Source organism: Anarhichas minor, unplaced genomic scaffold (genome assembly GCF_050575085.1).
Source record: "Anarhichas minor isolate MPS153535 unplaced genomic scaffold, ASM5057508v1 ptg000020l, whole genome shotgun sequence".
Lineage (NCBI taxonomy): Eukaryota > Metazoa > Chordata > Actinopteri > Perciformes > Anarhichadidae > Anarhichas > Anarhichas minor.
In genome coordinates, this window is record NW_027466466.1 from 53,514 (window position 1) to 67,125 (window position 13,612).

Consider the following 13,612-nt stretch of genomic DNA (forward strand, 5'->3'; position numbering starts at 1 on the left):
TCTTTTCTTCAAGCTACAGCCAGTCAGCCTGCTGTGGGTCTGACCTCCTCTACTTGGACGTCTACCTGCAGTCAGCTGAATACACAGCAGCTCAACAAAGGAGGACCCCACCTAAACCAGCAGGGACCCAGAGATCCTCAGACTGGTAGGACTTCACATCCTTCTACCTTTGACTTCACGAATTATCAAGTATTCAGTGCAGCTTGTATATATCTAGATCCTAATCTCCTGAGTCTTAGTGCTCCTTTGATCACTACTTGTACTGCCCATAGACTTAATGTAACACTCATTACTGGTAGGATACCAGCAGAATGGAAGTCAGCTCAGGCCATCCCACTGCACAAAGGTGGGTCCACCTATCACATGAACAGATGTCCACTGTCTAACATTATCTTGACATCCCAAAACCCCACCAGTCAGCACGTCCACGCAATTCTTCTACTACGTGATTTAATTTCATGAGAGTTTAGCTCTGTGAAACATGACAAATTTAGGTCAACCTATCACATGAACAGATGTCCACTGTCTAATCCTATCACGCAGCATTAATAAGTCTATACAAATGTATATGAACTAGCAAGTTTGAGTGTATTTTGGTTGAAGAACAATGTAGCTTGGTTTGAATGAATGGTTATTAAGTATGAAATAGATTCCACTATTCTCTTGTCGTGTTAATCAGGTTCTGCTTCAAAGAGAGACGTCCCCGCTGCCTTTCTGGCTGATGTGAAGAAAGCCATCGGAGCAGAGAAATCAGCTCGGCTCTTTCAGGCCATTCAGAGCTACAAGAAGACGGACAGCTATGAAGAGCTGGTGACCACAGTGGTGAGCTTATTCACAGAGAGAGATGAGGACTTCAACCTTCTAATCAGTAAGTTCTTTCAAATCACGACAATGTTTTACACTCTTGTCGGAGGTTGTCTCTCTTCTCTCACTTTCGTCTTTCTTTTCTTAGGATTCAGCATGTTTATTCCCCCTCGCCACAAGAAGCAGTACAAAGAGATGTTGGATGCTTTGATAGGTCAGTCCGTCTCTGCTGCTGAAGTTCCTGCTGCGAGTGAAGACCATCAAAGACAAGGTGAAGAACAACCTGATGCATTATAGTATCATAGAAACGTGTTGGTATTTCTTTTATCCTCCTCGAGGGTTAGAGAAGAGCTCAGAGGATCTGGAACAAACCGTTTGGCAGTCTAGCTACTAGATGTCAAAGGTTGGTAGTTGCACTGCACCAGTGTTGGAGCTGTTGAAGTGAAACTGGTTAAAGAATATCTTACCACGGTTTAGATGAGGAGATCAGCCAGCACTTTTGGCAGAAGTTACCAGTTCCCCCTGCTTCCAGAACTATGTTTGACTAAACACACCATTGTGGTACCACTGTTCTTGCATCGAGGACATTTGACTGAAGAATCGCTTTACTTGTATTCTCTTTATTAACAGGGTTTGGGGAAATCTGAGGACCACAATATTGTTAATAAAGTGAGCACCATTGTACAGGTATTCATTTAGATTCTTCTTATAGTCAACAGATTCCATGACATGATCCTACTCTGCCTGTGGCTCTCAGCTCCAATCCCATTGGTTCCCATTGAAGACGTAAATCTTTCAAAACCCCTTAAAACAATATATAGTTTAGTTTTTAAAGAAGGCTGAGTAGTTTTCTAAAACAGTAGTTTTTACCAAACATAATTTAAACAGAAGGAAATAATGTATTTGTTGGGGACTATTTTATGCAGTGGATTATCTACATTTGGCACTAGTGAGTATTTGGGTCAGCAGGACTTTGTATGTAGAATTGAAACAGAGTTCAATTCACAGGCGAGACAGACCTCGTCTGTTATACTGTCATTAACTTACTGCTGACTCCTCTCTCACTACTCTTAACCAGTAGGGGCCGCTAGTGATAACACAGCTCCATGCATCTCCAACCACCAGCACGACTAAACCACCAGTAACCCCCCAACACAACACCTCTGCTGAAACCCAGGTCCTTGCAGCACTACTGGACAAAATCACCAACTATTCAAGGAACTCAATGAGAACACAAAATGGTTGTAGTCAGGCCAGAGAACACACTAGAATGTCCAGTATGCTCTGCCTATTTGCTGTCAGCATGCTATCAAGTAGCACTGTAGTTGCCCATTTTAGCCGACTCTATTAATATAGAGTCGGCTAATAACTCTATAAATATTGCTCTTGCATTCCAAGATTGCATCAATGAGACAGATTAATGCATCCTCTATTGCTGACAGCCCATGCAGCAGTCCTACGCTCACACTGGGATGAGCGGAGTACAGCAGCACGTTGGGCCGACACACGCCATCATTGTCCCACTGCGAGTCCAGCCCGGACAGCTGAGGCTGCACTGGCAGAGCAGAGCTCTCCCTCCGCATCCTGCTGCCACTAGGGGCAGCTGAGTTCATCAAAATACAGGGATGGAAATATTTAGTTGACTCAACTTCTTACTTTTGTCTGTTGGACTAATGTCCCTTGATCTGCATAGTTCAGGCCTATCCACTTCTTCTACTCCATCAGCAGATGTGACATTTTGCTTCTCCTCTGTCACCAAATCATGTCATGGTTACTTGGGTGCAACTGTGGCTCAGTAGTACAGCAGGGTCGTCCTAGTCAGAGGATCAGTGGTTTGATCCCCGGCTCCACTAGTCCATGTTAATGGGAAAGACACTTAACCCCAAATTGCTCCCGTAGCTGTGTGGTGTATGAATGATTAGTTAGAGTCCTGATGGGCATGGTAGCCCCTGTCATCAGTGTATGAATGGGTGAATGATGACATGTAGTGTTAAAGTGCTTTTTAACTTACCAACAACGAGGTCATGGCCCCCACACTGTTTTTAAATGCTAGTTGTTTTTTGCCCATAAACCGGGCAAATATCGGTAAACTGTTTGAACGCACCATCACTGTACGCTTCACACATCGCACAGAGAATATGGGACTACTGGCTATTCACTACCGATAACATCCTCAAGCTGTTAGAAGCAATCATCCGCAGTTTCACCAAAAGAAAAATTCACCATGACTTTCAAAAAAGTTTTTGACAAAATGTGGCACAAATTCTACACACCACATACATTTAATACAGCATCTTTTCTCTTCATTTTTACTTTTATCTAGCTTTAGTTTTGCACAAGAAGAAAATATAAAATATTGCCAGACTTACTGTATCCTTTATGACACTGTAGAATTATTTGTGGATTAAGTCATCTTTGAAATCCTCTGCTGGTAGATCATAGTGAAAATGTGGTGCACTGTGTCAGCCCATTGCTCTGTGTTTGGGTCAGATATGTGGGGCTGGTGTATCAGCCTTTATTTCTGTCTGCCACTGCGTCTTCTTTAACACTACATATTATTGGGTGGTAAAAGTTGTTAATGTTAAAATGTATCCAATAGTTTGTTTCAATAAAAATAATATCAGTAAAACTTCCAACGCTTCTTCCCACTATGATACCTTGTTATGATCCTTTTTACTTTTTTTTTTTTTTTCTAGGGTCGTCATCACCGCCTTTCAAGACACAGAGCAAGATTTCCAGTTTTTTCTCCAGCAGCCAAAGAAAGTAGAATCTGAGTTACAGGAACATTGTGTATGTATTTAAAATAGCTCATAACTGTTCCTGCTGACAAAGCCATGAACTCGCCAGGCTCTGCTCTGAGGCTTTGTAATGTATCTGTACATGAGGCCAACAGCCTGTTCAGTATTCAATTGCTCTTTTTTAACTGAATGTCATGAAAATGTAATATAGAAAAATATTATGTTAATCTTGTGTTTTTATATTTATTCAGCTAATTAAATTCATGAAATTACTAGTGTCTCACTGACTCCATAATGTAGCCCGCTAATTGGTAGAATATGGATATCTTTTGATGTCAAAGGTCACACTATACGCTATATATGTTTCAATGTTGGGTTTGATCAATGGACAAAATAACATAATTTTCATTCAAAATAAGAGAACTCTAAAATTGCAGGCATGTTGCACCCCATTTGGTTTGCTGGAAATCCACTGAGCTGCTATTAGTTTTCTTTGGTTAAAAAGTGTAATGCAAATCCTGTCATTTCACTTCACAATGTGAAAGCCGTATATGGACATCACGTGGTTTCCCTTTAGGTATCGCGATATTAGCAGTTGCACAGTACTTCCATCATGGCAGGCAGTAAGTTGGTGCTAGAAGGAAGAGTAAGTATAAAGACATTTATTTTAGGGCTCAGCGTGATTGTGATCCCATTGATCAGAACGTGGTTTGGACATTTCGACTGGGTCTTTGATTATCTGACGGAAACTTCTGGGAAGATAGTGATTTGTATCCACATTGCAGTTATCAACGGCCTCCTGCTAATCGTATACAAGGGACCTCTATACAAGGTAAGCGTTGACGTCAGGTAGCCAACTTCCTGCGTTTATTCTCATTTCTTTCTCTCGTTTTGAGTAAAGCGCACGTCAGGGTTATTGCTGTTTAGCAGTCTACATCCAGCTAATGTTGACAGCTGTCTGATGTTACTTGCATCGCTATTTCAACTTTATTATTGTACTGCTAATGCTAGCTAGTTAGCTACCACTTTAGCTAGTTAAGTCCACTAATCTTCTTAGCTGAAGAGGAAGAAGACAGCTGGCAGGGGTGTCTCTAGATAAACCCTGAGCCAGGTGAAGCCTGTCGGCCTCTTCGTGTGAGCAATGTTATTTCAGAAGTAGCCGACTGACGGAACCCACTCCACAAATGTGTTCATTCGGTGTTTTGCTTTGTGTCGAATGTAATTTGCTTCGACATTACTTGAGGTATTTGAGGAATTACCAGGCTTCTGGTACAAATTCGCTGAATAAAACCGTTATTACTTTGCCTAAAGTCGATCTAAACTTTTAGAGTTGGTCTAAATTTGAAGATGGTGGGAAAAAACAACCGAATTTCCGAGTGTAGTCTGGTCAAATGTGCTATAATATGTTAAGTATGTGTTTTTAATAACGTAATTCAGATGTTAAGCATGAGTCTTGAGGCATGATGGAGAGAGGGGTCCTGTTACGGTCTAACTCGTGCTAATCCGTGCCCAACTCGTTCTAGGTCGCTGTGAGAGCCTGCTTTCTGGGAGTTACTTTTGGCTGTGGCTTAATTATAAGCTTCTCTGAAACTACTTGGACCCATTTTGGCTGGTACGTATTTGGTATAATCAGTTTGTTGTATTACTTAACATTATTATGCTGCTGTGTAGAAATGCATTGTGTTGTTTCTTATTAAATTGATATTAAGTGCCTGTTTTGTTTATCTATGTATTTCCAATCCATATTTATCCAATCCAAATGTATAAGCACTTTTAAAAACAACAGTTGATCAGAGTGTTCTAGAAGTTAAAAAAAGAGACAATAATATATAATGGAAAGTCTTATAATGAATCAAAAGCCAGAGAATAAAAATGTGTTTTAAGATGGGATTTAAAAACAGGCAGTGTAGGGGCCAGCCTCACATGCAGAGGGACGTCGGGGGCTCCATCTGCAAAGGTCCAGTCTCCACTGAGCTCCAGTGATCTCGGGACAAGGTGTGCTCAGCTGACCTGTGACCTTGATGGTACATACAGTCAGGGCCATAAGTATTTGGACTGTGACACAATTTTCTAATTTTGCCTCTTTACATGACTCCAGTGGATTTTAATCTAATCAGTCAATATGTGGTTGAAGTGTAGACTTTCAGCTTTAATTCAATGGATATAACACAAATATCACAATAACCATTTAGCAATTACAGCCATTTTTACACAGCCCCCCACATTTTCAGAGACTCAAAAGTATGCTGAGAGTTCCAAGGACCAGCTACCAAATGCTAATTCAACATTTTGAATCCTATTCTCGGCATCATTTGTCATGAAATAGTGACGGAACAGGCCGCACCTGGCCATGAAACAGTTTGTCAGAGAATTGTCCAATTACTTTTGAGCCTCTGAAAATGTGGGGGGCTGTAATTGCTAAACGGTTATTGTGATATTTTTGTTATATCTATTGAATTAAAGCTGAAAGTCTACACTTCAACCACATATTGACTGCTTCCTTTCAAATCCACTGGAGTCGTGTAAAGAGGCAAAGTTAGAAAAATTGTGTCACAGTCCAAATACTTACGGCCCTGACTGTATGGTTGTAAAAGGTCGGAGAGATGAAGCCAGCCCATTTAATGATTTAACGATAAAATCGTAAACTCAATCCTTAGAGAGGGAGGACCAGGTAACACCAACATAAAGGGCAGTACAGTAGTCAAGCATGGTCAAGATGAATGCATGTATAACTCTCTAAAATCTAAATGATACAAATGTTTGAATTTATCACATTTATCTGCTAACCCAACTTGAAGCCCCCGTCCATTATCACACCCAGAATTTTAACAGTGCATTTTACATATGGTTCCAGTGAACACAGATCCGTATGAGGGACATCACAGGCACGTAGTTCAAATAAACAAGACTTCAGCTTTACTCATTGATTTATAATTAATTTACACTCGTTTCTTAATATCCACAGACTTCTTTTAAAAGAAATTCTGTTTTTCTTGTATTTTTTTACACAATTGAATCCAAGTGAATTAACACATGTGCCACCTTTACACAGCAGGATGTGTATTCTGTAAACCAGGCCACATTGAACACATGTCTCTCTGCAGGTACATGTGCTCCCTGTCCTTCTTCCATTACACTGAGTACCTGGTGACGGCCATCATCAACCCTCGCAGCCTGTCGCTGGACTCATTCCTGCTCAACCACAGTGTGGAGTACACGCTGGCTGCTGTCTCGTCATGGGTGGAGTTCACTATAGAGAAGCTGACCGTTCCAGGTGAGTGTGTCTTCAGTCTCGTTGTCACTGCACTCAGAAAAGTAGTTTGTATGTCGTTGATAGCATGCAAAAGGTTTACCTGTCAACATACAGTATATCGGTGTAAAATATTCTAGACATATACACAATAGCTAGACAGTCCTACTTGGTACACAGCCAGATCATCAGTCATATCGGTTCTGTGTCTGTAATATTGTCCAAGGTCTCACTGGTTGGGCGTGGCTCTATTGCGGAAAGATGTCACATATTTCTGGGCTAAAAATATCCGAATTAGAATCTGATGATAAAGATGTTTGATGGCACATGTCAGATCTGAATCTGTTTACTGAACCAAAAGTCCTTGAGTTGACTTTTAATGTTTGCAAGTAACTTAGCTACTATAAGTAAAACTAAAGGATTCTGTTTAACTTTTCATTGGCTGAGAAGGCTGAAACACAAGGTGGTATTGAGGTTGGGCTGCAACTACCGATTATTTTCATTGTCAAAGAATCTGTTTAGTATTTTCTCGGTTTAATGGATTAGCCTCGTTGTTTGGTCTATAAAATATCTGTAAAATTATGAAATCGAGAAGTGTTTCCCAAAGCCCAAGATGACGTCCTCAAATTTCTTGTTTTGTCCACAACTCAATATTTTCAGTTTACTGTCATGGAGTAAAAAGAAAAGAAAATATTCACACTTAAGAAGCTGGAATCAGAGAGTTTTTACTTTTTTCTTCAAAAGAAAGGACTCTATCCAATTATCAAAATAGTTGGCTATTATGTTAATAGTTGACGACAAATCAATTAATTGTTGCAACTATGCAGCCTAACTAGTATTCAAAACCTGTTGACCTGAAAATGAGATGAGCAAGAGAAGATAAAAACTGTTAAATATGTATCTGACACATTGATGTAACAGCTAGAGCCTTATGGCTTTCACTGGAAGATTCTTTTGAAATTGATGCGACTCGATCAGCTGGATCATTGTTTTTGCTCGGTTGGTCATCCTGAAGTACAGTGATGTCACAGAGGGAACTCTCCCTCAGCACTAACCATCTCTGGCTGCATCAGCTTACTAAGTTAACTATACTTAGCAACAGCTGATATATTGAGAAGCCAATCATCTTTTTTTTAGCCTGTGAAAGTGCTGGCTATTATGAGAGGCCTGCTAATGTCGAATTAAACTTTGACTGTTTCTTATTCAATCATGAATATTCAATAATATAGTGAAATGGTGCTTTGAAATGATAGAATAGCAGTTTGGATTGGTTGAGATGAAGGTCATTACTCTTAATGTAACACACATGACTGCCCTTTACTAGTGAGCAGTACATTGACATTTGGATCACTTATAAATCCTTGAGTTAATGTCATCACAGATGAGGTTGTCAGCAGCTGTAACTTTTGCGTCTATACAAAGCATTGTGGGAATGGTAGCAGACATGTCCACTTCAATACTTTTTTGGACATTGCATTGTAGAATGTTTTGAGGCACAATATGCAGCATTCATTTCACAGTCACAATTTAGACAGTAAATCTAAGTCACTTTAATAGATGTGGAGTAATTTCAGATGACAACCTGTGTCCAAGTTCAGTACCATGGACAACAGCTGAGAAGAGTCCCACTGCTGACCTCAGGTCTGTGAGCCAAAGGGAAGGGTCTCTGACCATGAGGTGCACCCAGACTACAACCTCCTGTTCTGAAAAGTGAAGCCAAAGCTGAAGTGCCTTAAAGCTGCATTCTCTCTAATGTCCACCAGGGGGCGACTCCTCTGGTTGTATAGAAGTCTATGAGAAAATGACTCTACTTCTCTCTTGATTTATTACCTCAGTAAACATTGTAAACATGAGTTTATGGTCTCGATCTCTAGTTTCAAGTCTTCTTCAATACAGCATGATGTTCATTTAGTACATTATGGTCCATTTAGAGTCAAACAGACCATAAAGCAGAGTATGCTTTAGGGCGGGGCTACTGTGATTGACAGGTTGCTACCACGGTGTTGTCCGGTCTGGAAGTTGTCTGACTGTTTTGTTTTAGAACTTTAACCCTTCCATTGTGTGTTTCACTTCATGAAAGTTAATTGTAACATTTCTGTTCCCTAAAAATGTCTTAAACAGCGTTCGGTTGTACGTAGCTCCAGCCTGTTTCATTCCTTGTTGCAAAAAACAAAATAGCCAAAATGCCGACTCGAGGTTTCAGAACGTAAGTCCACAAACCAATGTGTGACATCACGGTGACTAGGTCCTTTTCTACAGTCCATGCATCACTTGCTTTGCTGCCGCAAAAGTAGAAAAGAAAATCTTTTTTACTGGGCAGGTGACAATAAGTAACTTCTATGTTTACAAAGCAAATCATGAAGTGAAATAAAAATCCTGCCACGAAAGATGCCACACGGAAATTGGAATGTTGAAATGTATCTTTATCTTTTATCTAACGATTCAAACTAAAGTGGAATGAAAATAAGCCTTAACTTAAAGCTGATACTAAACATTAGTCTGCTAACATCTGGTAAAAGATGAACTTGTTGCATAAGGGGCTGCTGTTACTACTGAATTATGAGTTTAGAAACAGGAAAGAGGTTTATGTTTTCAGTTTTATTCTTGAGGATTTATTATGTTGCAATGTGTGACATATAGTCCTGGACTAATATCAGAACTGTAATCCTACAGATTTCAGTGCTGGTTGATTTGGCTCCTCAAACATGAGGTCTGCAGATATATGAGGTGTCTGACAGACCAGCTTGAGGTGTACAGGCAGAGAAGAATGAAAAGTTGAAAATTGTTACTGGTTGGTTCAGAATGTTCCTGACCTTTTTGAATCAGTTCTTGAAACTGAAATGAATTTGATCCAAGTTGAACAGAATTTCCCAATCAGTCCTTCAGGTTGAGTTTGAGGGATTCTTGAGTCCAACAGAAGTCCATCAGTACCTTATCAGTCTGTCCTCTCTCTCAGAGCTGAAGCAGCTGAACTGGTTCAGCGTCGTGGGCCTGCTCCTGGTCATGTTTGGCGATTGCCTGCGTAAGGCGGCCATGTTGACGGCCGGCTCCAACTTCAACCACATTGTCCAGAATGAGAAGGCCCAGAGCCACGTGCTGGTCACCGGCGGGGTCTACTCCTACTTCAGACACCCCTCCTATGTGGGCTGGTTCTACTGGAGCACAGGGACACAGGTGAGCACTGCTCAACAAGTTTCTCTCTCCTCGTGCTGCCACTCAGACTGATACTTCGTTTGATTTTTTTCAGACGCTCTGTTTTCATAATGATTTTCATGAATTCTCCCAAATAATAATGTACATGCAGGTTTTAGCAAAAATTCCTTTTTAAACAACTCACTTTTTATCAGGCAAATGTAGGTTTGGTGTACTTCTGTATAGTACCCTTACTGCCATTGTTGCCTTGATTTGCTATCACTGTTAATTTGGGTTTACAGGTCAGCCAATCATGTCAATACAGTTATTACTGCAAAAGAAAGCATTCTCAAGTTTGAGCATGATATTGTGTATCACTAATTCTAATCTGTGGTGTCTTCTTTGTACATCATTTGTTGAGTTAAAGGTTTAAAATCAAAGTGCTACAGTGACGAGCAAAGACTTGTCCCACAGAGGAGATCCCCCTCCTATTGTTATCGGTGTCTGCATACAGGTAGCCAAGCAATGATGTGAAACATTCTCAAATTTTCTCCGATATGTTTTCTCTAGTTTAGCGTGACACACAATTTTGGTGACATTTGAACGTAATAGTGAGATAACGGTAAGAATATGTTCCAGTGCTTCCTGTTTGCACCTCCAGCTCTACGAAAAATAGTGTAATTTGGAGAGAATATTGGTGCGATACAGTGAGTGCCATGTTAAACTCACCATGAGCTGCAGCGCCCTGGTTCCAGCCGACAGCCATCCCTCTTATGGCTGACATGAGTCATTGGTGTGGTTGGCAAGATTTCTTCCTCCTACCGATGTCACCGCACATTCTCAGGCCGTGGTTACACTTGTCTTTTCAATGTGACTTTTGCCAGGCCGAGCATTAAAAGTCTGAACGCTCTGAGATTGGATCTTGTTTGCTTTGGATGCAGCCAGACCACATGCCGAGGTGGCTCACATTGAGTTCAGATCTCAGTGAGGGTAGGACAGCATGTGGACACAACCCGCACATTTATCAAACGTAGGTCTTCATCATCTTCCTCCCACAGGAGTTCCTTTACCGAGGAGAGCAAAGGTTGTTGTGTTTAGTTAACTGATGAGACTGTTGAATGTTGCAGATCATGCTGTGTAACCCCGTGTGTATATTGGGCTACACGATAGCCAGCTGGCGGTTCTTCCGGGAGCGGATCGAGGAGGAGGAGCTCTCCCTCATCCATTTCTTTGCTGAGGACTATGTGGAATACAAGAAGAAGGTTCCCACCGGGCTGCCCTTCATCTCAGGCATCCGTGTCAACTAGTCCCAGGAGCTGGATGCAGGACGTAACAGACTTAAAGCACTGAGGCAGGTCAGACCTGGTGGGTGTGTGGCATCTGCCACGGCGGCGGCCCTCCAGAGGGAAACCCTGCAGCTGGTTGAGAGCCTGTAGCTCACAGACAAAGATCGTGGGATGGCGGCAGGCAGCTGGGCTGCTGTTTTTCTACCAACTTCCAGACCACACAACCTCCACTGTACTACATGTAGTCCAATAACACCCACTCCGTCTGTTTCTGTTGTCTTTCTGTTTGCATGCTTTCACCATGCTTATTGTTTCCACTGATAACCTGTTGTCTATAACTTATGATAATCAATATTATCAAGAAGTGGCCACCACTGTATGTCCCACTGTGTTTGTATCCTCTGGGCCATTTTGGAACTCGTTTTGTTTTGTGATGACCTCAGAGAGAATCTAATGCCCTGAAATTCAATCGATCAGCCAATATCAAAATTCAATTTCAAAAGCAGAGTTACAACCAGTAGAGCAGTCGCTATATATATTTATAACCATATGTAGAATTCAAATACTTTGCACTAGAACATCATGGACCTGACTCTACCAACACTACGAAGTACCATATACATTAGTTTTCATCTGGAAAAAGTGGTTTGGGAGTTTAGTTGCGCTTCTTTAGCTCGAGGATGTTTCCCACAGGTCTGGAGTGCAGCCCTCTACCCTGTAGTCTTGAAAGGCTTGTATCCATTACAGAGGGTGGCAGCTGTAGGCATCTTGGATTCACAATAGTTACCCCCAAGAAAAACGAGCCGAATGTCCCTAGAAACTTGTCCGCCTCTGCAGAATAATCCACTGCTCCTAGTTTCTCCACACCAGGGCTAAATGCACTACTTCATGTCACCACCTCCTCATAGCTCCAAAGTTCTGCCACAAGTTATGGCTTTAGGGTTAGGGTTGATTTGAAGCAACAGTTGAACATACAATTCCAAATATTTTCAGTAGTGTGTCTTAATTATATGTACTTTTTAGGTGGGAAAGCCTCCCCTATGGAATAGACCATGGAACTAAAGCTGTCCAGTGCATCCAAACGTTGGTAAAGGGAACAATAGGTGGCATTTTTTTTATAATTTATCTTCCAAAGCACTATTTAATAAAAATGTGTAAAAGATAGATGTCTATCAGATTTTAGGGACTGTTTAAATGTAGTTGACGAGGAAGCTCCATCATTCACAGATGACTAAATATAAGACTGGTCATGGCCTGACTGATGGCTAACCCTGATATCCACTTCCTCAATGTGCACTCAGGCTAAAACACAAATCACACATATGAAAGTTATTTATGAAAGTGACATTTCTTTACGTCTCTGTCATTTAGTCGAGACGTGTTTTCGTACAACGGAGCTAGTGGCATGATAGATTTTGATTATAGCAGTTCTCGCCTGATCTGTGAGGGAGGCAGTGTTGACATTGTTTCCTTTGTTGTAGCCGCTCATTTCTTTTTTGTTAGTATATAAATTGTTTTTTTTTTTGCTTTCTGTGTCAAGTCACCACCCTGAACAGTATAAATTACTATCATTGCATCACTGCTTCTCCTGTTGACCGGTCATGCCCACATTGTGTTCGAAACCAACTAATTGACTGAGTTGTATATTGAGCTTGAGAGAGGCTGACTCTGCAGCTCTCTCTCTCGCTCACATTGATCTGTCTGAATATCTTCACAGTGCTGCTATCTACTCTCCAAACCCTGGTCCCATTGTGTTTGGGAGATTGGTAAAAAGTCAATGAAGATTTTCGGGAGCAAAGATGCTCTGTAGGTAAAACATTTTTTTACCATTCGTGGTGCTCAAGTGCTATGTTTGAATGAGTATGTTTTGCTTCACTAGGCAACGTTCAAGAAAATAAATCATCATATTCAAAATCTTTAGGAATACGCCATGTTTTTGGAAGACTGTCTTATTGCTTAATATCAACATTACAATTATTCTTATCCAGGGTAGAAAATAAGTGTGTAATCAGAGGTAGATATTATTTCCATAGAGAAATAAATGGTTTCTCCGAGTATCTGAGCTATGTTGCGATGGTAACTATTTTTCCTCATCTGGAGCTTCTTGAATGTTTAATTTAGTCAATTTCGCCTCTTTTTTTTTTTTTTTGACAGAGGACAGTATAGAAATAAGGAGCGAGAGAGATGGGTATGACAAGCAACAAAGGTCCCAAGGCTGGAATCGAACCCAGGACGTTGCGGTCATATGGCATGTTCTGTCACAACTTGGCTACCAAGGCGCTAAAGTTATGGATCTGATTTTACGACCTTGATCTTACATGCCAGAGGCATTTCACCTTGGAGACCTGCTGCATATATGGTTACGTCTTTATTGCATGTTTCTTCCTTTATTTCTTGTCATC

The 13,612-nt window shown here is 41.0% G+C and overlaps 2 protein-coding genes across 2 annotated transcripts in view; both read left to right on the plus strand.

Annotated features, from left to right (window-relative positions):
* The window catches only part of rtel1 (regulator of telomere elongation helicase 1), a 42,487-nt gene extending 38,673 nt beyond the window's left edge, over positions 1-3,814 (plus strand). Inside the window, exons 31-34 of the mRNA XM_076095474.1 lie at positions 14-145; positions 680-868; positions 953-1,075; positions 3,501-3,814. Coding sequence (XP_075951589.1) covers positions 14-145; positions 680-868; positions 953-1,075; positions 3,501-3,571 — 515 coding nt within the window. The 3' untranslated portion in view covers positions 3,572-3,814. The remainder of the gene's footprint in view (positions 1-13; positions 146-679; positions 869-952; positions 1,076-3,500) is intronic.
* Positions 3,815-4,122: 308 nt separating this feature from the next.
* Positions 4,123-13,126, plus strand: icmt (isoprenylcysteine carboxyl methyltransferase). The gene is made up of 5 exons (XM_076095478.1): positions 4,123-4,374; positions 5,066-5,154; positions 6,647-6,816; positions 9,749-9,966; positions 11,052-13,126. Exons 1-5 carry the CDS (start codon positions 4,156-4,158, stop codon positions 11,229-11,231), a joined length of 876 nt encoding a protein of 291 aa, XP_075951593.1. The 5' UTR covers positions 4,123-4,155; the 3' UTR covers positions 11,232-13,126.
* Positions 13,127-13,612: the final 486 nt, after the last annotated feature.

Excerpts from the sequence above, each read along its gene's own strand:
- icmt (XM_076095478.1), top strand. The coding sequence starts at position 4,156 with ATGGCAGGCAGTAAGTTGGTGCTAGAAGGAAGAGTAAGTATAAAGACA. Across the intron at positions 5,155-6,646 it reads ACTTGGACCCATTTTGGCTG|GTACATGTGCTCCCTGTCCT; the intron begins GTACGTATTTGG and ends GTCTCTCTGCAG. Across the intron at positions 9,967-11,051 it reads ACTGGAGCACAGGGACACAG|ATCATGCTGTGTAACCCCGT; the intron begins GTGAGCACTGCT and ends TGAATGTTGCAG.